Here is a 23517-nt window from a genome sequence, read left to right on the forward strand (position 1 = left end):
GTTTCAGATCCCGTGACCTTTCTGCAGGCCCATCGTCAGTTCTTCAAAGAACTATAGATGCTAGCTATCTGAAACAAAACAAAAATTGGAAATTACTGGAGAAACTCAGCAAGTCTGGAAGCATTGGTGAAGAGTAAACTTTGTTGATGTTTTGAGTCCAGTGGACGACCTTCAGAATGGAAGGGTTCTGAGGAAGGCTGACTGGACTCGAAACATTAAAGCTAGTTTCTCTCCACAGGTGCTGCCAGATCTGCTGAGGTTTTCCAACAATTTCTGTTTATGATAGGTAAGAAATGTTGGCCTTGCCAATGATGCTCACATTCCCAAATAGAGATATTGCTTAAAATCTCTCTCTTCTGATCACTGGACTCTTCTGATCACAGGATGCAGTGTCTACCTTTACTTGGTAGTGCTCCTATGAAGCATTCTTGGGGCATTTTTCTAACTAAAGGCACTGTGTAAATGTAAATTGTTACAGTGATTGTAACCATTCATTCCTAAAGCCGCAATCATCTTAAGAAGCTTTGTGAAATTTTTCAAACCTTTTCTGAGATTTCAAATAAATCAAACTTGAGCACAGGAACTGAATTACATCATCAATAAGCTGCCAGTTGGGTTGTGCATCCCAAATACTTTGTGATTGCTCAATTAAAAAATCAGTTAGTTGTTGATTGTGGAAGCAAGAAATGGATTAGTTGTAAAGTTCAGAGTAAATGGTTTCTATGATTGCTTGTGAAAGTGATGGGGGAAGTAATGATGCCAGGCAATACTTCCGAGATGAGTTTATATGGTTACACTGATTAAATGTAATGAATCTTGTGGAGGTTTGCTTCCAAATGTATTTATTCAGTTGCTGCTGTGTAAGTGCTAGGAATTATACTGTGCGATGTGGTCTCATCAAATTTTTTGAACACAACTTTCAAATGAATTCACAAGTTAAAAGCAGGGAAAAAAAAATTATCTTTCAGATTTTACTGAAATCTGGAGCCTGGAAATATGATTGAATCAGTGACCTGTAATAGGTTTTCACCAATGAAATCTCAGTACTTTTTACTGTGATTATTGTGTATTATCACCAACGATTGTTTAAAGAGAGGAAGATATTTTCTACAGTGTTTGAGCTTTTAGGAAGAGTAATGAACTGAGAATGGGGTACAGAGTCCGAGAGTTTGTACAAGACAGAAAAAGGCTGAATGTGTCTGTACCGGTCATCAAACATCGAATCCCATTTTCCAGCACTTAACTCATCGCTTTGTATGCTCTCCTCACATAGCTTTGTATGCTCTCATATTTCAAGTGTTCATCTAAATAATTCTTAAACATTCTGATGGTCTCCACCTCTATCATTCTTACAGGCAGTGAGTTCCAGATACCCACCACCCTCTGGGTGAAAAATCTTTTCCTCAAATCCCCTCTAAAGCTCCAGCTCCTTATTTTTAAACAGTGCCCCCTGCTCATTAACCCCTCTACTTCAAGGAAAGGTTTATGGTTATCTACCGTACCCATGTACACCTCAATCAGGTTTCTCCTCAGTCTTTTCTGTTCTAATAAACACAACTCCAGCCTGCCTAGTCTCTCTCTCTCTCTCTCTCTCTCTCTCTCTCCACAGCTGAACTTTCAACAAGGAGTTAGATTCAGTTCTTAGGGCTAAAAGGATGAAAGGATTATGAGGAGAAAGCAGGAACTGAGTTGGATGATCAGCCACAATCATATTGAATGGTGGGGTAGGCTGTAAGGATAGCATGGCCGATTCCAGCTCCTATTTTCTCTGCTTGTAAGAATCTCTCCAGCTCAGACAACATCCGAGTGAAACAAAAACAGAAATTTCTGGTGAAACTCAGCACGCCTGGCAGCACCATGGGAATAAAGTCGAGTTAACTTTTCATATCCAGTGACTTTTTGTCAATTGATTTACTACACCACCAATTTTCATGTTATCTGATCATACCCGCTACGTTCATGTCCAGATCACTGATGTACACAACAAACTGCAAGGAAGCCAGCACCGAACCCTGTGGCACACGACTGGACACTGGCTTCCAATCCCAAAAACACCCTTTCACCGTCACTCCTTACTTCCTGACATTATCCTAATATTGGATCCAATTTTCTACGTTGTCCTGGATCTCATGGGCTGTTAGTTTCTTAAGAAGTCTGCCATGTAGACTACATCTGTCTTCATCTACTCATCTAATCACCTCCTAGAAACATTCAATCAAATTTGTGAGATATAATCACCCCCAGACAAAGTCACATTCACTATCTTTGATTAATCCCTGCCTCTCCCCATGGAGACTAATTCGGTCCCTCAGAATTTGTTGTAATAATTTCTGTGCCACAGATGTTAGACTGTCTGGTCTGTTGTTCCCTGTTAATGTTTGTCTCATCCTTGAATAACAATACCACATGAGCTGTCCTCCAGTCCTCTGGCACTCTCCCTGTGACAGGAGAGGATTTGATAATTAATGTCAGAGCCTGCAATTTCCCCTTTGGCTCCCACAACACCCCAGGATTGATGTCATCTGGGCCTGAGGATTTATCCAGTTTCAAGCCACATGAATACCTCCTCCCTCTTATTGCTAATTGTTCAAGTATATCACAGACCCCACTCCGTGATTCCTAAACTTATATCATCCTTCTCTATAGTGAATACAGATGCTGAGTACTTATTAGTTATGTCTTCTATTTCCACACATAGATTGCCTCTTTGTTTCCTGATGGGCCTTACTCTTTCGATGGTTATCCTCTTGCCCCGAATATATTTATAAAATGTCTTTGGATTTTCCTTAATATTACCCACCAGTGTTTTATTTTTGTCATGTCCCCTCTTCACTCTCTTTATTTTATTTTGCACCTGCACTTTCTACAGCTGTTTTGAGCCCTGCCATAAGCTTTTTTCTTCCCTGATCAAATTCTGAACATCCCTTGGCATCCAGGGTTCTCTGGACCTGCCAGTCCCACCCTTCACCTTTCCAGCAACACACTGGCCCTGTATTCTCACTATTACCCTTTCAATGACTCCCATGTTGTTTCTTTCATGGGATGTGGGCATAGCCGGGAAATCAGCAGGGCTGGCAGCACCCATGAGAGACAAACAAAGCGTTGATTCTTCTTCAGAACTGAAAGGTCTGGGAAGTTTCTGTTTATATACTTTTAACAGAGGCAGAGGCCCAGTGCAAAAGGCAAAGGGATTGTTAAAGGTGGAAGAAAAGAGATGGAAAATGGGTGTAAATTAAGCTGTGAAAGGGAGGGAGCAACTACATAAAGAAGACAGGCCTTTAAGGTAGGGGAGAAAATACAAGAAAAATGGAAAACCAACACTGTGTAGCCAGTTTCTGAAATGATTGAATTCAGGATTGAGACCTCAAGACTGTAACATGCCCTGGGTGTATGAGGTGTGTTCCTAGAGCTTGTGAAGTGTTTTGTTGGGATGTTGCAGCTGGAAAATGTTAGTGTGGGAGCAAGGGGGGTGTTATAGAAATGGCAAGTAACTGGGAGACCAGGGTCAGTCCGACAGACGGAGCATTGGTGTTTCACACACTGGTCAGTCAGTCTGTGTTTGGTCTTGGCAGTGTGCAGGAGATGGCAGTGGGAGCAGCAAATACAGGCAATTAATTGAAAGAGATACATGTGAAATGCAGCTTCACCTGGAAGGTGGATTTTAGCATTTGACAATGAGGAAGGAGGAGGTGAATGGACGAGTGTGACAGCTTCTGTGATTGCATGGGAAGGTGCCTCAGGGAGTGAGGAGAGGTTAAGAGTGGTGGAGGAATGGATCAAGGAGTGAGGAGAGGTTAAGAGTGATGGAGGAATGGATCAGGGAGTGAGGAGAGGTTAAGAGTGGTGGAGGAATGGATCAGGGAGTGAGGAGAGGTTAAGAGTGATGGAGGAATGGATCAGGGAGTGAGGAGAGGTTAAGAGTGGTGGAGGGATGGATCAGGGAGTGAGGAGAGGTTAAGAGTGATGGAGGGATGGATCAGGGAGTGAGGAGAGGTTAAGAGTGGTGGAGGGATGGATCAGGGAGTGAGGAGAGGTTAAGAGTGGTGGAGGGATGGATCAGGGAGTGAGGAGAGGTTAAGAGTGGTGGAGGGATGGATCAGGGAGTGAGGAGAGGTTAAGAGTGATGGAGGGATGGATCAGGGAGTGAGGAGAGGTTAAGAGTGGTGGAGGGATGGATCAGGGAGTGAGGAGAGGTTAAGAGTGATGGAGGGATGGATCAGGGAGTGAGGAGAGGTTAAGAGTGGTAGAGGAATGGAAAAAGGTGTCATGGAAGGAACAATGCCTGGAGAATACTGACATGGAGGGGGCAGGAAAATACGTTTGGTGGTAATTCCCACCTCAGGCAACTCTCTGTGTGGAGTTTGCACATTCTCCCCGTGTCTGCGTGGGTTTCCTCCGGGTGCTCCGGTTTCCTCCCACAATCAAATAATATGCAGGTTAGGTGAATTGGCCATGCTAAATTGTCCATAGTGTTAGGTGAAGGGGTAAATGTAGGGGAATGGGTCTGGGTGGGTTGCACTTCAGCGGGTCGGTGTGGACTTGTTGGGCTGAAGGGCCTGTCTCCACGCTGTAAGTAATCTAATCTAATCTAATCTAATCTACTCTTCTGGAATTGGCATGACTTTTTGAATACAGAGACGAAAGATCTTAACATCTGTGGATAGTAAGTTACTTGAGAAGGGATAAGACATATATGTATTTGGAAAGACAGGGTTTGATTAGGAGTAGTCAGCATGGCTTTGTGATTGGGACATCATGCCTCACAAAATTGTAGGATCTGAGCTATAGGGAGAGGCTGAACAGGCTGGGGCTGTTTTCCCTGGAGCATCAGAGGCTGAGGGGTGACCTTATAGAGGTTTATAAAATTATGAGGGGCGTGGATAGGGTAAACAGGCAAAGTCTTTTCCCTGGAGTCGGGCAGTCCAGAACTAGAGGGCATAGGTTTAGGGTGAGAAGGGAAAGATATAAAAAAGACCTAAGGGGCAACTTTTTCACACAGAGGGTGGTACGTGTATGGAATGAGCTGCCAGAGGAAGTGTTGGAGGCTTGTACAATTGCAACATTTAAGAGGCATTTGGATGGGTATATGAATAGGAAGGGTTTGGAGGGATATGGGCAGGGTGCTGGCAGGTGGGACTAGATTGGGTTGGGATATCTGGTCAGCATGGACTGGTTGGACCGAAGGGTCTGTTTCATGCTGTACACCTCTATGCCTCTATAACTCTATAAGTGACCAAGGGCAGGATGGTAGACTTAGTCTATATGGATTTCAGTAAGGCCTTTGATAAGGTTCCACATGGTAGGCTGCTCTGGAACGTTAGATTGCACAGAATCCAGGGCAAACAGGCAAATTGGCTACAACATTGGCTTGACGGTAGGAAGCAGAAGGTGATAGTGGAAGGATGCTTGTGGGACTGGAGGCCTGTGATTAGTGTGTACTCAGGAGTCGGTGCTGAGCCCATTACTGTTTGAAATCTATATCAATGATTTAAATGAGAATGTACAAGGCATGATTAGTAAGTTTGTTGATGACACTAAAATAGCCAGTATCATGGACAGTGAGGAAGGTTAACAGAAATTGCAGCAGGACCTTGATCAGCTGGGGAAGTGGGCTGAGACATGGCAAATAGAGTTTAATGTAGATAAGTGTGAGGTCTTGCATTTTGGAAAGTCAAATCAAGGTAGGAGTTTCATGGTGAAGGTAGGGCCTTTTGGAGCGGACTGGAACAGAGGAGTCTTGGAGTTCAGGTGCATGGTTCTCTGAAAGTAGAGTCACAGGTCGACAGGGCAGTGAAGGTGGCTTTTGGCACACTGGCCTTCATCAGTCAGGGCATCGAGTATAGAAGTTGGGAAGTTAGGTTGCAGTTATACAGGACATTGGTGAGGCCACACTTGGAGTATTGTGTTCAATTTTGATCACCTTATAGGAAGGATGTTATTAAACTGGAAAGAGTGCAGAAGAAATTTACAAGGATGTTGCCTGGACTCAATTATCTGAGTTATAGGGACAAGCTAGAAGTTTTTTCTTTAGAGCATAGGATGAGTGGTATGGATAGGGTGAATACACTCAGTCTTTTTCCCAAGGTTAGAAAATCAGCAACTTTTTTACACAGAGAGTGATACGCATATGGAATGAGCTGCCAGTGATTGAGGTGGGTAGATTAACAACATTTAAAAGGCATTTGGACAAATACATGAATCGGAAAGGATTAGCAGGATATGGCAGAAGTGGGTATTACAGATGCTGGAGATTAGAGTCAAGATCAGAATGGTGCTGGAAAAGCACAGCAGGTCAGGCAGCATCTGAGGAGCAGGAAAATGTACCTTGGGGCCATGTGTGTTGTACCAAGGTACCTTGGTGCCATGCATGTTGTGCTGAGGTACCGTGCTGCCATGTGTGTTGTGCTGAGGTACCTTGGTGCCATGTGTGTTGTGCCGATGTACCTTGGTGCCACATGTGTTATACCGAGGTACCTTGGTGCCATGTGTGTTGTAACGATGCTCCTTGTTGCCATGTGTGTTGTACCGATGCTCCTTGGTGCCATGTGTGTTGTACCGATGTACCTAGGTGCCACGTGTGTTGTGCTGAGGTACCTTGGCGCCATGTGTGTTGTACCGATGTATCTTGGTGCCACGTATATTGTACCGATGTTCCTTGGTGCCATGTGTGTTGTACCGATGTATCTTGGTGCCACGTATATTGTACCGATGTTCCTTGGTGCCATGTGTGTTGTACCGATGTTCCTTGGTGCCATGTGTGTTGTACCGATGCTCCTTGGTGCCATGTGTGTTGTACCGATGTTCCTTGGTGCCATGTGTGTTGTACCGATGTATCTTGGTGCCACGTGTGTTGTACCAATGTACCTTGGTGCCACGTGTATTGTACCGATGTTCCTTGGTGCCACGTGTGTTGTACCAATGTACCTTGGTGCCATTTGTGTTGTACCGATGCTCCTTGGCGCCATGTGTGTTGTACCGAGGTACCTTGGTGCCACGTATATTGTACTGATGTTCCTTGGTGCCACGTGTGTTGTGCTGAGGTACCTTGGTGCCATGTGTACTGTACCGACGTTTCTTGGTGCCGTGTGTGTTGTAACGATGTTCCTAAGTGCCATGCGTGTTGTGCTGAGGTACCTTAGTGCCATGTGTGTTGTACCGACGCTCCTTAGTGCCATGTGTGTTGTGCTGAAGGGCTTATGCCCGAAATGTCGATTCTCCTGCTCCTTTGATGCTGCCTGACCTGCTGCGCTTTTCCAGCAACACATTTTCAGCTCTGATCTCCAGCATCTGCAGTCCTCACTTTCTCCTCCGTGTTGTGCTGAGGTACCTTGGTGCCATGCGTGTTGACATTATATGCTTTTCAGTTGAGTACACATGACAATGAAAACTAAAATCTAAGTCTAAAATGTGAGATTACACTGTACCTCTTGAAGGTGTTCTATGAATTGATACAGAAAAGGTGCTTGTTCACTGACAGGATGCTGCCAACAAACCAAAAGACTTCCTGCCTATCACAGAAATGAGCAACGTGCTATATAAATTTCAGGGCTGGTCTGATACTAGGCATATAGACTAAGTGTCCCAAACACTGGAGACTCACATCAAATTTTGTGTTCCTTTGTCTGTTTACAACAGGAACATTACTGAATGTATCCAACAAACCTGACTTGCAAACCTCAAAAGACAATGCCTCACATTACATATAATTCTACAATTGGCAATATTTGCTACATCATCCCGAATGTGCTCGGAATTGCACTCATGATCAATTTAAGATTGTCTGGAAAAATTTCCCTTGTTCTTTTTTTGTTGGACAGTGAGAAAGGGCATTAGTTAATACCACAGCATGGGCCAGAACTGCAGCTGTTCATGGGAAGTAGTCACAAGTGACAGCTCCCCAAGACTTTTACAGTGGTCAAGTGGATCTGAAACCAATAGAGAAACACTGCACCCTGATTTTTTAAAAATTCATTCATGTTGTGTCACTGACTAGACCAGTATTTATTGCTCATCCCTAATTGTCCTGGAATGGCGTGACTTGCTGGGTTGCTTCAGGCAGCAGTTCAAGGCCAGCCAAATAGCCGTGGGTCTGGAGTTCCCTGTACCAGACCATGGAAAGGTAACAGATTCCCTTCCCCTAAAGGCCTTTGTAAGATGTGTTTCCAATACAGTTGATAATGGTTATACCGTCACCATCAGGCTAGCTTTTAATTCCACATTGCTTTTTAATTGTATTCAAATTGTGTGTTTGTACGCAGACAGTGGGCAACAATCAACGAATCTAGACAGGGCAAGGACAGTTTAGCAACATATTCTTTTCATGGATAATTTGGTGATTGTTTTGTCTGGCATGGTAAAGGGCCTTTATCTGTAATGTAGATCTCCCTGAATCTCGGATTAGATTAGATTAGATTACTTACAGTGTGGAAACAGGCCCTTCGGCCCAACAAGTCCACACCGCCCCGCCGAAGCATAACCCACCCATACCCCTACGTCTACATTTACCCCTTACCTAACACTATGGGCAATTTAGCATGGCCAATTCACCTGGCCTGCACATCTTTGGACTGTGGGAGGAAACCGGAGCACCCGGAAGAAACCCACACAGACACGGGGAGAACGTGCAAACTCCACACAGTCAGTCGCCTGAGGCGGGAATTGAACCCGGGTCTCAGGCGCTGTGAGGCAGCAGTGCTAACCACTGTGCCACCGTGCCGCCCACAATGAGGGCTGAGCCAAAGTGCAACACTTACTGTGAGTATCACAGAACACATCACATCAATGTGTCCATCAAGAAGGGCTGTGGGGGGCAGTTCAGGAAGCCAATGGGTTTACAGGAAAACCAAACATCCCATCAGTGGATTTTCCTGATGTATGTAAGTGGGAGGAGGTTACAGGAAGAGATTGGGATTGCTGTCCCTTAGGATAGGACAGGTCATGAGCTGCATACATTTTTGCCAACATGTTGTTACCTGTAAGCAGCACAGGGCATTTATTGAGGAGCAGCAGGCTGGTTATAAAGGAGTACCGCACAGTGTCAACCGTACACACGAGATTTTCCTGATTGGGTCGTCTTGATTTGGGAGCTCCGGTCATGACTGCTTCAGCAAGACTTGATAACTGCACCCCTGCAATCAGCAACAAGACAGAGTCAGTCTGTGAAGGAAGATTCAACTCTGAACTCACGTATGTCAATGCTTTTAGCAACTTCCTTCTCAGAAATCACAGCCTGTAGACCAGCTCATGGTCAAATGAACCTTGGGGTTTTGAGGAAGCTGCCCAAATGATGGCAGCATTACCAGCCTGCACCTGTAGAGGGCTCAGTCTCAGGGTCATTATTGCAAGACAATACAATCCCAGGTTTGAGGTGCCTTTAATAATCCGAAGCTGTGCTTAGTCTGAGGCCCAGTCCAGAAAGCAAGCTGAAGAACAGGCGGATAACTGGCAGGATGCATTCTTAAATATCCTGCAGTCTCTCACCCTTTGCTTATAAATGTAGAGTAGCTGTGAGGTCACTATCTGCCAAATCCAGTTAATGTGGGCCAACTCTGCCTGAAGACAAAGCAGATGTAGCTCAGGCTGAGCCTAAAACAATCTCTAACCCCTGCAGCATCTACATACTTCACAATGATGTATGGTAGCATCTTAATGACCCCAATCTCTGGACAAATGACATTAATACTATCAATGTTGCTTGTTAAATTCAGGTATTATTTAATGAGCTTTTGATCAATAAGTTGGTTGTGATTCAACAATTATAAAACATGGCCTTATCAATGTTATACTTGTCTTTAAGGGAAGTTAAAGATTGCAATAAATAGGAAGAAAAATATATATATGTGACAAAGGTTCATTGCAAGTGAGAGGATTTGGAAACTTTAAAAACCAACAAAAGATACTAAAAATAATAGAGGCATAAAATAAACTTTGATGTTAAATTTGTAGTAGTATAGTCAGCAAGAGCTTCTTTAAATATTTAAAAAGTAGGAGGTTATTTGGATGGAAATGGTGTGCAGGGAAAAGGCAGGAGATTGGTACCGTATTGGAATTAGTACAGGTGAGATGGGCTGAGTGGCCTCCTGCTGCACTGTAATAATTCTGTGACTCTGATAACTGAAAGTGATCATAGTCCCCTTAGAGGATGAGACTGGGGAAATGGCAGAGGAGTTGAATAGATACTTTGCATCAGTCTTTACAGCATCGCATTCCAAAAATACAAAATAATCAAGGGGCAAAAAGGGGAGAGCAAATGAACACTATATCATGAGAGACTACAATGGAACTGAAAGGGTCTAAAAGCCAGTAAGTTCTCCAGACTTGTTGGGATGCTTCTGAGGATTTTAAAGGAAGTGGCTCCAGAGATGGTGAATATACTGACTGTAATCTTCCAAGAATCTTCGATCCTGGAAAAGTCCTAGAGAATCGGAAAACTATCAATCTAACACTTTTATTTAAAACGTGAGGGAAACAAAAACAGGTTACTATAGGCCACTCGCTTAATGACTGTAACTGGGAAAATGTTAGAGGCTATTGTAAAGCGTGTGATAGCAGAGCATTTAGTAATATATGATAAGATGACGCAGAGTCAGCGTGAGGTTCATGAAGTGGAGGTCATGCCTGAAGAACTTACTAGAAATCTTTGAGGAGCTAACAAGCAAGATGGATAAAGGGAAAGCAGTGGATGTAATATATTTGGAATGTCAGAAGATGTTTGATTGGCACCTAAATTTTAAGTTACTTAACAAGACGACAGACCATGGTGTGGGAGGTAAATATTATCATGGATAGAGGATTGACTTATGAATAGAATATAGGACATTACAGGAACAGGCCCTTCGGCCCACCAAATCAGACTTAAAATGGGTCTGAGGGGTAACTGTTTCACACAGAGGGTGATTCATATATGGAATAAACTGGCAGAGGAAATAGTAGATAGAGGTACAGTGCTAACATTTAAAACAGGAAAAGTCGAGGGGGAATATGGGCCAAAAACAGCCAAATGGGACAAGTTTGGCAAAATTGGTTGGCATGGACGACTTACACCATAGGGTGTGTTTCTGTGATTGATCCGGGGTATGGAGGGATTGTCTGATCTGGAGGAATTGAGAAGATTGGACTAGTAATCACCTGAGTTTAGGAGGATGAGAGGTGACTTGATTGAAATGTACAGGATTTTTAGGGGACTTAACAGGGTAGATTCGCAAGGTTGGTCCCCTTGTTGGAGAACCTAGCAGTTGAGAGCCTAATCTCAGAACAAGTGGTTCTGCATATAAGTTTGAGATGAGGAATATATTTTTCTTTCAGGCTGTATTGAATCTGTGGAATTCATTACCATTGAGGACCATCAAGGTTGGGTTGTTATATATTTTCAAGGCTGAATCGGGGCAGTTTAGGAAAAGGTGAGGTGTAACGAGACATGGGTGTCATGGTGGAACAGTTGCTGAGGGTTGGCATATAGGTGCAGCAGGCAGTGAGGAAAGCTAATGGCATGATGGCCTTCATAGCTTCATAGCAAGAGGATTTGAGTATAGGATTAAAGATGTCTTACCACAGTTATACAGGACCTTGGTGAGGCCACACTTGAGTATTGTGCACAGTTTTGGACTTCTAGTCTGAGGAAGGATATTCTTGCTGCTGAGAGAGTCCACTGAAAGTTCACCAGACTGATTCCCGGGATGGCAGGGCTGACATATGAGGAAACTCTGGATTGACTGGACTTGTACTCGCTAGAATTTAGTAGAATGAGGTGGGAGATCTCATAGAAACATATAAAATCCTGATGGGATTGGACAGTCCAGATGTAGGAAGAATGTTCCCGATGTTAGGGAAGTCCAGATCTGGGGGTCAAAGTCTAAGAATAAGGGTAAGCCACTCAGGACTGAGATGAGGAAGAATGCCTTCACTCAGAGAGTTGGGAACCTGTGGAATTCTCTCCCACAGAAAACTGTTGGGGCCAGTTCGTCAGGGTAGATTCATGAGGGAACTGGATGTGGCCCTTGTGGCGAAAGGGATCAAGGGAAGAGAGCAGGAATGGGATCCAGAGATTGTATGGACAACCATGATCATATTGGGTGGTGGAGAAGGCTCGAAGGGCCGAATGGCCTACTTCTGCACCTATTTTCTATGTTTCCATGTTTTTTTGAATGGTGGAACTGATTCAATGGGCTAGTCTGCTCCAATGTCTTCTGGTAATCTAACTCACAATTTGTACAGTTGTAGCACCACTTACCCATTCTGATATTCTACACCTGAGCTAGGAAACTACCTGAGACATCTCGCCTGTTACCTCCAGTGATCTGTGGATATTCCCTTCAAGGTCACTCATTCCCTCGAGACTTGTGATTTTCTTTCCTGCACTGTGACATGGCTGGCTTGGCCAGTATTTACCACCCATCCCTAACTGAGAGGATGGAACTGACCTGCTACTCAGTGTCCTTCTATTAACTGTGTATTAATATGACTGGGGGGGGAGAATCAGGGTGCAAGTGCCAAAGAGTTTAGAAGGGACAGTGAAGGAATAATGGACCTGTACCACAATTAAGAAAATTAGTATGTTGCAAATTCAAATAAGCGAAGATCAGTGACTTATACAGTTACATACACACTTAAGTTAAAACTGGTCAAATGGTGTGAGATGTTCAATGATGATCAGTTCTAAATCTGTAATGAATTTACAAGGGATGTTGAATGTCAAAATTATTTCGTTCACTTCAACTGACAACTGCAAAGCCACAGATGGTTGCAGACAGGTGGCAGGACAGCAGCAAACTCAGAGACCGCTTACCTTTCGAAATAAGCTCCTGTGTGGATGGAACCAATTTATCCCAGGATACGAGTTGTCCGGTTTGCATGTCCACAAAATATCCAAAGACAGTCGCATTTCCGGGTGGAAACGTAACCGCTGAAAAATTCAAACACAATGTACAAATCAAGGAAAATAAAACTTCCAGAATGCAGCACACTGTCAGCATTAACAGTCTGAAGTGTGGCACTCCCTCAGCACTGACCCTCCGACAGTGCAACACTCCCTCAATACTGACCCTCTGACAGTGCGGCACTCCCTCAGCACTGACCCTCCAACAGTGCGGCACTCCCTCAGCACTGACCCTCTGACAGGGCAGCACTCCCTCAGTACTGACCCTCTGACAATGCGGCACTCCCTCAGCACTGACCCTCCGACAGTGCAGCACTCCCTCAGTACTGACCCTCTGACAGTGCGGCACTCCCTCAGCACTGACCCTCCAATAGGGCAGCACTCCCTCAGTACTGACCCTCTGACAATGCGGCACTCCCTCAATATTGACGTTCTGACAGTACAACACTCCCTCCAACCACATCTCATTGCTGCATTGACTGAACAGTCTCCATTATGGGCTGATGTCTTTGCTTTAGCCTTAAAATCTGGTCCTTTTGACTCAGAGATTAGAACCTTACCACTGAGCTGTAGTGTAGTATATTTAAACGTCTTGACCTTGATTAAGAGCACTGCTTCAAAGGAAGTAAATCCACAAAGTCATCTTTTGTCTCTCTTACTTAGTCTTTGTTGGAATCATTCAATGCAACACATAACCTTATGAAATGCAAGACCATATGACAATAAGACCAGAAGATGTACGATCAGAATTAGGAAGTGAATAGTGGGATATGGCTCCTGTAAGTGTAGACAGGTTTAGTATGGTGGGGCAAAACGTGTTGGTGCAGGCTTGGAGGATCAAAGGGCCTGTTCCTGTGCTGTATTGCTCTTTGCTGTAATTAGATTGTGTGGCCCACTATTCGATCATAGTTCAAGACCAAAGACTGCACAAGCTGGAAGTAGATGTCCACCTATTTTGAACTATGTGCCTTTCCCCCCTCTGTCATCCAAACAACCCTCCTCCACACTGCTTCCATCCCCCATTCCACTGCTCTAAACCTTCTCCTCCCAAAGCAATAAAGACAGGGTCCCCAGTGTCTCATCTACCATGCCACCAGTGTCCGCATCCAAAACATCATCCTTAAACACTTTTGCCAATTGCGGTCAGACGCCACCACCCAGAATATCTTCCCCTCCCCATCCCTCTCTGCCTTCCACAAGGACCATTCCCTTTGACAGTCCTTGGTTTGCACCACTCTCCCCACCAACGCCCCCAAACTCCCAGGTACCCTCCCCTGCAACTGGAAAAGATGCAAAACCTACCAGTACACCCCCACCCCCTCACCTCCATCCAGGGCCTCAAACAGTCCTTCCAGGTGAGACAGAGGTTCACCTGCCTCTCCTCCAACCTAGTTTACTGTATCAGGTGCTCCCAACGTGGTCATCTCCACATCAGGGAGACCCAAACGTAAACTTAGAGAATGTTCGCCAAAGGTCTCAGCCGGGCCACAGGGGCCAACCAGACCTCCCAGTCACCGCCCATTTTAATTCCCCTTGCCATTCCCTTTTCGATATGACCATCCTTCGCCTCCTCCATTGCCACAACGAACCAAATCATAAATTGGAGGAACAACATCTCAGCTTCTGCCTGAGCAGCCTCCAGTACTGAAGACTCAATATTGACTTCTCCAATTTCAAATAACCTCCCTTCCCAGCCCCTTCCCACCCGTACATTCCTCTCATCAACCCTTCCTTCCAGCCAGGGGAAAATGAGGAGTGCAGATGCTGGAGATCAGAGTCAAAATGTGTGGTGCTGGAAAAGCACAGCCAGTCAGGCAGCATCCGAGGAGCTGTGGCAAAAGCGGGGACTGGGGGGAGCTGAGAGATAAATGGGAGGAGGGTGGGGCTGGGTGGGGGGGGGTAGCTGGGAATGCAATAGGTAGATGAAGGTGGGAGTGGAGGTGTAGGTTGAAGAGGACAGTGGAGCAGATAGATGGGAAAGACGATTGGACAGTTCAAGAGGGCAGTGCCGAGTTGAAGGGTTGGAGCTGGGATAAGGTGGGAGGAGAGGAAATGGGGAAACTGGTGAAATCCACATTGGCAACAACTTGCAGATTGTTTCAGAGGACATCTTTGGGACACACGCACCAATCAACCCCACCACCCCATGGCCGAACACTTCAACTCTCCCCCCACTCCGACAAGGATGTGCAAGTCCTGGGTCTCCTCCATCGCCAGATTCTGACCACCCGACGCCTGGAAGAAGAACACCTCATCACCCATTTTGGGATCCACTAATCACATGGGATCAATGTGGATTTCACCAGTTTCCCCATTTCTCCTCCCACCACCTTATTCCAGATCCAACCCTCCAACTAGGCACTGCACTCTCAAACCGTCCCACCTGTGTTTCCAGCACCACACTTTTTGACCCTTCCTCCCAGCCTCCTACTGGATTCATCCCTCCCATTGACCAACCAGGTCGTACACTCTGCCTGTCTTCACCTATCCCCACCTCACCACCCTGCCCCCACCAACCCCTTTATCTGCAGATCCCCTCACACCCACCCTCTGTCCTGAAGAAGGGTTACACCCAGAAGATTAACTCCTCCATCTCCTGATGCTGCCTGGCATGCTGTGTTCTTCCAGCCTCCTGCCTATTACAGATATGCCTGATATGTGCCTCATGCCCATTCTATTCCCTTCTTCCATAATCCCTGATCCCCTCGCCAATCTAGAATCTATCTCTTTCTTGAATACACTTGGTCTTCATAGCCCTCTGTGACTATGTGTTCCTCCTAATCTCAGTTCTGAAGGGTCATCCCTTCACTCTGAGGCTCTGACTTCAGTTCCTGGTCTCTCCTACTCAATGAAACATCTTCTCCACACCCACTCTAACCAGGCCTCTCCGTGTTCAATCAGATCCCCCTCATCCTTCTCAACTCCATCGAGTACAGACCCAGAGTCCTCAACCACTCCTCATATGACAAGACCTTCAACCTTGTGAACCTCCTCTAGACCCTCCCCAATACCAGCACGTCCTTCCTTTGACGCAAGCTTCACAACAATGCCCTCATTCCTTTGTCGAAATTGTTAATGTATAACGTGAATAGTTGTGGTCCCAACATGGGTCCATGTAGAACCCCACTAGTCACTATCTGCCATTCGGAACTTATTGACAGCTGACAAAGACAAGTTCTTAATCAGCTGGGGAATCAAGCGTCACATAGCAACACAAGCAAGAGGATTTGAAGAATGAGAGATCAGCCATGATCCTCTCGAATAGCAGTGCTGGTTCAAGGGGCTGAATGGCCTCCTCCTGTTCCTGTTTCTTACAGTCTCCTAGTCTAATCTGTATCAGTGGGAATTTGTAACCCTGATTTAGGGTTTCAGGCCGTTACCAAATGGAAGAGGATGATAAGCCAATCGAGAGAGTGAAAGAGGTGCTGGTTACCATGCCTTGGAAATGGATGTTGTGAAGCAGGAACCGAGAGCCCACTGTTAAACCTGAAACAATATTTAATGGTGAATCCTGGTTAGGATGCTCACAGAGTGGGCTTTGTCCTGTGAACAGGTTTTGGACCAAAGTGTTGAAGTCCAGCGTGACTTTGATGGCCTCATCCTCCTTGCTCCTGTCACTGAAGCCAATGAGAACTTCTTCCTCATAATCGTCCTCACGTTTGAAGCAGCCGCCGACCGCCCAGGTAAAACAGAACATGTAGAGTTTGGCCAGGAGGCCAGGCAGCTTGTTGGGTTTCTTCTCTAAAAACCACTTGTCAGACCTGCAGTGAAACAACACACATCAAACCCTCTTAGAGTGCAGTATGGCATCAACAACAGTCAGCATTTATATAGCACTTTCCATCAGATATCACATCCAAGACACTTCAGAACAGCATTATCTCACAACATTTCACACCAAGATGATTCAAGCCACATTCTGGAACTGCTGTAACCCATTTGGTATAGGTAGAGCCACAATGCTATTGGGGCACTGAAGTAACAGTGATACATTTCTAAATCGGAATGGTGAATGACTTGGACAGGAAATTGCAAGTAGTGGTGTTCTAATGGATCCACTGCCCTTGTTTTTCTCGTAGGGCGAAGTCAGAACAGCATAAGATATAAGCCATTCAGCCTATCAGATCATTCAATCAGATCATGGCTGATCTGTTAATCCTCAACTCTACTTTCCTGCCTTCCCTCATAATCCTCCATTACCTTCTGATTAAAACTTTGACCATCTCAGCCTTGAATATGCTTCACACCCCAGTGTTGTCAGCTCTGTGGGACAGAATTCCACAATTTCACATTCCTCTGAGAAAAGAAAGTCTTCCTCATCTTTGTCTTAAACATGCAACCCTTTATTCTCAAATTATTCCATCTGGTGCTAAACTCTTCAACAAGGGGAAAACAAGCTTTCCACATATACCCTGTTAAATCGTCTAAGAATCTTGTATGATTCCTTAAGCAGACCTCTCATTCTTCTGTTTTCCGATGTGTATAGGCCCAAACTATTCCATCTCTTCTCCGTCCCTGGTACAAGCTCGGTGAACCTTCTCCAGGCTGCCATCTTTCCTGAGATAAAAGGGACCAAAACTACTCACATCTTCCAGCTGTGGTCTGACTGGTGCCATGAATAGTTTTGATAAAATCTCCCTACTTTTATACTCATTCCCTCTGAAATAAAGGCCAATTTCTATTTGCCTTCCCTATTACCCATTGAATTTAGATATTGGTTATTCTGTGATTCATTGATGAAGTCTCCCAAATCCCTCTGTGCTTCAGCTTTCTACAGACTTCCTCAATTTGAATATTTCTCATCAAAGTACGTAATCCACATTTGCCCACATTATATTCTATCTGCCAAGTTTTTATGTACTCACTTAACCTCTCAATATCTCCCTGCAGACTTTTTGAAACATCCTCATCAGTTGCCTTTTCATTTATTTTTGTGTCCTCTGCAAACCTGGTGAGAGTGCATTCACTTTCCTCATCCTAGTCATTAATATATGTTTTGTAAATAACTATGGCCAAGCACTGATCCCTGTGGCCCAGCACAAGTCACAGGATGCCATCCAGAAAATTGCTTCCTCTGAGGTCCATGCAGTCATTAAAAGAAACAGGGAGCACTGGTTGTCAGCCTGAAAATGCCCCCCTTCTCCTAACTCTCTATCTTCTATGAGTTGGTCAACATCTGATCAGGAGAGTGAAGAAGGCTTTTAGGATTCTTTTATTTATCGGTCAGAGTATTGAGTACAGGAATTGGGAGATCATGTTGTGGCTGTACAGGACATTGGTTAGGCCACTTTTAGAATACTGCGTAAAATTCTGGTCTTCTTCCTATCAGAAAGATGTTGTGAAATTTGAAAGGGTTCAGAAAAGACTTACAAAGAGGTTGCCAGGGTTGGAGGATTTGAGCTACAGGGAGAGGTTGAATAGGCTCGAGCTGTTTTCCCTGGAGCGTCGGAGGCTGAGGGGTGACCTTATAGAGTTTAATAAAATCATGAGGGGCATAGATAGGATAAATAGATGAAGTCTTTTCCCCAGGGTCAGGGAGTCCATAACTAGAGATTTAGGGTGAGACAGAAAAGATTTAAAAGGAACCTAAGGGGCAACTTTTTTCACACAGAGGGTGATGCGTGTACGGAATGAGCTGCCAGAGGAAGTGGTGGAGGCTTGTACAATTACAGCATTTAAAAGGCATCTGGATGGCTACATAAATAGGAAGGATTTAGTGGGATATGGACCCAAGTGCTGGCAAATGGGACTAGATTAGGTTAGGATACCTGATCAGCATGGAGGAGTTGGACTGAAGGGTCTGTTTCCGTGCTGTATGTGTCTGTGACTCTACACTAATTTATTACCTCCAGAGCAATGGATTCTTTTTGTTTCACAATGGACTCTTATCTTATTAAGTAAATCAAACATATGATTCCTTATCAGATGCCTTTTGAAAATCCAAATATATCCCATCCATTGCTTCTCCTCTATCTATCCAGCGTGTCATTTCCCCAAATAATTCTGGTAAATTGGTCAGACATGATTCCCCTTCATGAAGCCATGCTGATGCTGCTGGACTATATAATGTATTTCTCTGCTGTTACATCCTGTCATCTCAGCTCCATTAGTGGCGATGTAAAAGTCTCAGTTCCAGGCTGCAGCAAATGCATTTTACGTGGGCACACTGCCAAACCTCACCTGGTTCCTGAGCTGCCTTCCACATCCTGTTTTGGAAGCCCATCTGTTCCCTTGGTTTCTTCACTGGGTGCAGTGCTATCACCTAGCAAGAAAGGAGTGCAAAAGATCAGATGTCAGAGAAATTGCTAACTGCTTCTGTACCTCTCACTGCAGTGAATAAAGGGCAACTGGTCTTTTCTAAATCACAGTCAGGTGGTTGTTCATCGGGACAAAGTGGAGGATCCAGAGGGATCCTTTGTGATTCTTCTTGTTGCACTCTGTTGATTGGATCCTGTATATTTCAGTACGTCTTTGATGATTATCTAAAACAGAAGTGTGCGGAGGGCTATGGGCAGTGAATCGTTCCTTCAGAGAGCTAGCTGAGACATGGCAGGTGAAATGTCATAACTGTTCTGTGTTCAATAACTAGGCCTTCCATTAACTGGGAGCTTGGAGCTAAATTAAACAACAGAACCTCAAGGCTTACAATCTCATGAGACTAGATCAATTGAGGAGATCTGGTCTGCATGGACGAGTGGACCGAAGCATCTGTTTCCATACTGTACAGCTCTATGACTCTGCATTACTACAAAAGCCGTCTGCATAAATGTGTAGACAAGCAGCTTGAGGAGCTAAACAATACAGGTAGAAATGTATACCGATGGGGTCTGAGTCGTAAAAGATATATGAAATAGGGCAGTCATGACGGCTTGAAACGACTAAATAGCTGGAGAGAGGGCTCAGGTCAAAAGGATAGTATAAGCAATAGATCCAAAACAACTGAAAGAGGGGAAAAAGATAAAGGAACAGTCAGCAATTGTGGCTGAGGCAACACAGATAAAGGGAAATCTATAAAGTCAGGAGACAGAAACTAGAACCATCTGAAAGTAGAAAATTAGGGAAGAATACAGCCAACAATGTGGATTAATTGATTGTGAAACAGTTGGGGGCTGGGTGAGTGGCTAATGTCAGAAAGGTAGCTCAGTTCCTGAGTGTGTTAAGGTAGACCTTTGTAACAATATGGTAAAAACAATGACTGCAGATGCTGAAAACCAAATACTGGATTAGTGGTGCTGGAAGAGCACAGCAGTTCAGGCAGCATCCAACGAGCAGCGAAATCAACATTTCGGGCAAAAGCCCTTCATCAGGAATAAAGGCAGTGAGCCTGAAGCATGGAGAGATAAGCTAGAGGAGGGTGGGGGTGGGGAGAGAGTAGCATAGAGTACAATGGGTGAGTGGGGGAGGGGATGAAGGTGATAGGTCAGGGAGGAGAGGGTGGAGTGGATAGGTGGAAAAGAAGATAGGCAGGTCGGACAAGTCAGGGAGACAGTAACTGAGCTGGAAGTTTGAAACTAGGATGAGGTGGGGGAAGGGGAAATGAGGAAGCTGTTGAAGTCCACATTGATGCCCTGGGGTTGAAGTGTTCCGAGGCGGAATTGTAACAATATGTCTTGGAACCAACAAGGAGGCAAACAATTGGAGATTTAATCATGAGAAATGAGCCAGATATAATGAACAGTCTATCAGTGTGTAAACATTTATCTAATGATAATTATAATATGATTGAGGTCAATGTACTGTTTATAAAAGTGAAAGCTGAAACAGCTACAAAGATTTTGGCAAGGATTGACTTAAATGCAATGAGATTGTGACTGTCTTCAGTCAACTGAGTAAATCTGATAATAGATAAAACAACAGAGGATTAGTGAAGAGGTGTTCAAATAAGGAATTTACTTGATTAATTCATGAAATGAGAGCCCCACTGACCAGGCTTGGGTTTATTGCTTATCCCTAACTGTCCTTGAAAAGGTGATGTAAGCCACCTTCTTGAATGGCTGCAGGTCACATGGTGTAGGTAGACCCACCGTGCTCTAGGGAGGGAGCTCCAGGATTTACACCCAATAACAGTAAAGGAATGGCAAATGTAGCTCCAAATCACCACAGTGAGTGTCTTGGAGGGGAACTTGCAGGGGGTGGTGTTCCCATGTACCTGTTGCCCTTGTCCTTCTATTTGGGAGTGACCATGGGTTTGAAAGGTGCTGTCTGAGGAACCTTGGTGAATTTCTGCAGTGCATCTCATAGATGGTACACACTGCTGCTACTGAACGGCAGTGGTAGAGGGAGTGGATGTTTGTGGCTGTGGTGTCAATCAAGTGGCTGCTTTGTCCTGGATGGTGTCTAGCCTCTTGAGTGTTGTTAGACCTGTACTTATTCAGGTGAGTTGGGGGGGTATTTGGTCATATTTATGACTTGTGCCTTGGATGGGATTAGAGGAGTGCAGAGGTGAGTTACTCCAACAGAATCCACGATTCCTGCAGCAATTGTATTTATACAGCTGTTTGCTAAGTTTCTGGCCCATGGTAAACCCCAGAATCTTGATAGTGGGAGAATTCACTGACGGCAACACCAATAAGTCAAGGGCAGAATATAGATTGTCTTTGAAATTGAAGTGGTTATGGTCCACCAACTGTGTTTTTGTTTTCTTTATTCTTTCATGGGATATGGGCATTGCAAAAAACACCAGCATTTGTTCCCCATCCCCCAATTACCCCGGAACTGTGGCTGAGGGCTGTGAAGAGTGAGCCATGTTGCTGTGGATCTGCAGTCATATGTAGTTCAGAAATGCGTAAAGACACCAGCTGGATTTTTACAACAATCGATGATGAGTGTCACATTCATCATTTTCAGATTGGCTTTACGATATTCCACATTTATGAATTGAATTGAATTCACACTAACAGCTCTGTGGACTCATGTCCCCAGGGTATGAGCCTGGGCCTTGGGATGACTAAGACACTAAACTTCATCTCCCCTGTGCAGTATGATGCTACTTGGATTATTTCAAAACATCTCCAAAAGGCATTTGATACACGGAGACATAAGAGATAGGAGCAGGAGTAGGCCACCTGGCCCTTTCAAGCCCACTCTGCCATTAATTCTGACCATGGATGATCATTATGCTCTCCTCTAAATCCCTTCATTATTTAGCCACAGGAACTATATCAATCTCCTTCTTGAAAACAGGTAACATTTTGTCTCATTCACTTACTGTGGTAGTGAATTGCACAGGCTCACTACTCTATTTATCTTACTTCTGAAAGGTTTACCCTTATCCTGAAACCACGACCCCTGGTCTTGACTCCCCACTAAGGGCAACATCCTTCCTGCATCTAACCTGTTTGTCCTGTTTGAATTTTATTGGTTTCTATGAGGTTTCACTCCCACCCCCCCACCCCAAATTCTTCTAAACTCCAGTGAATACAATCCAACCAAATCAATCCCTCTTCATACGTCAGTCCTGTCATTCTAAGATCAATTTGGCAAACTTCACTGCACTTCGTCTACGGCAAGAACATCTTTCCTCAGACAAAGATACCACAACTGTACACAATATTCCAGGTGTGGTCTCACCAATTCCACTTTCCAATTGCAGCAAGACACCCTGCTCCTGTACCCGAATTCTCTCGGTATGAAGGTGAACATCTCGTTTGCGCTCTTTACCACCTGCTGCACCTGCGCTTACTTAGCGACTGGTGCACTGGGCACCCAGATCTTGTCAGACATTCCCCTCTCCGAATTTACAACCATTCAGGGATTAATCTGCCTTCCTATTTTTGATACCAAAGTGGATAGCCTCACATTTATCCACATTATACTGCATCTGCCACTCACTCAGACTGTCCAAATCATACTGCAACATCTTTGCATTCACCTCACAGCTCACCCTTCCACCCAGCTTTGTGTCACCTGTAAATAAAATCCCCAATAAGAAACAGCCTGCTAAAGATGAAGGAACATGAAAAACCTGGTTAGAAATTGAGTGTGGTGTGGGATATAGACAGTAGGAATCCTCGTCAGCTCCTCAGAGTAGCAGCATATGACCGGTGCTATCACATAAGAATCTGTGGTGGGGTCTGAACTATTTACTGTTATTAATGACTGAGATGATGGAACCAAAAAACACATACCCAAAATTGAGAATGGCACTGAGACAGGCAGCGTTCTAAACCGTATTGATGTGAACATGACATTGTCGTAGGATACTGATAGATTGCATGAATGGACAACACTGTGGCAAATAGATTTCACTGTAGGCAAAGGTGAGGTCATTTGTGTTTATTTCAAACTTACTTATAGGATGTGGATGTCTCTAGGTGGCCAGTATTTATTGCCCATCCCCAAATGCCCCTTCACTTAGAACATAAGAACACAGGAAGATAGGAGCAGGAGTAGGCCGTCTGGCCCTTCGAGCCTGCTCTGACATTCAATGGATATTGTGGTTCTGTTTGCTGAGCTGGGAGTTTGTGTTGCAGACATTTCGTCCCCTGTTTAGGTGACATCCTCAGTGCGTGGGAGCCTCCTGTGAAGCGCTTCTGTGATGTTTCCTCCAGCATTTATAGTGGTTTGTCTCTGTCACTTCCGGTTGTCAGTTCCAGCTGTCCGCTGTAGTGGCCGGTATATTGGGTCCAGGTCGATGTGTTTGT

At 44.7% G+C, this 23517-nt stretch overlaps 1 protein-coding gene across 1 annotated transcript in view; it reads right to left on the bottom strand.

The window, feature by feature from the left end:
- Positions 1-23517, bottom strand: part of LOC140453925 (dynein axonemal heavy chain 6-like) — a 754975-nt gene that overhangs the window by 636727 nt on the left and 94731 nt on the right. The window contains exons 12-15 of the mRNA XM_072548780.1: positions 19055-19136; positions 16403-16635; positions 12785-12901; positions 8973-9128 (exon numbers count right to left, since the gene is read on the bottom strand). Of these exons, the coding sequence (XP_072404881.1) occupies positions 8973-9128; positions 12785-12901; positions 16403-16635; positions 19055-19136 (588 nt within the window). The remainder of the gene's footprint in view (positions 1-8972; positions 9129-12784; positions 12902-16402; positions 16636-19054; positions 19137-23517) is intronic.

The sequence above is a fragment of the Chiloscyllium punctatum genome, chromosome 3, assembly GCF_047496795.1.
Source record: "Chiloscyllium punctatum isolate Juve2018m chromosome 3, sChiPun1.3, whole genome shotgun sequence".
Classification (NCBI taxonomy): Eukaryota; Metazoa; Chordata; class Chondrichthyes; order Orectolobiformes; family Hemiscylliidae; genus Chiloscyllium; species Chiloscyllium punctatum.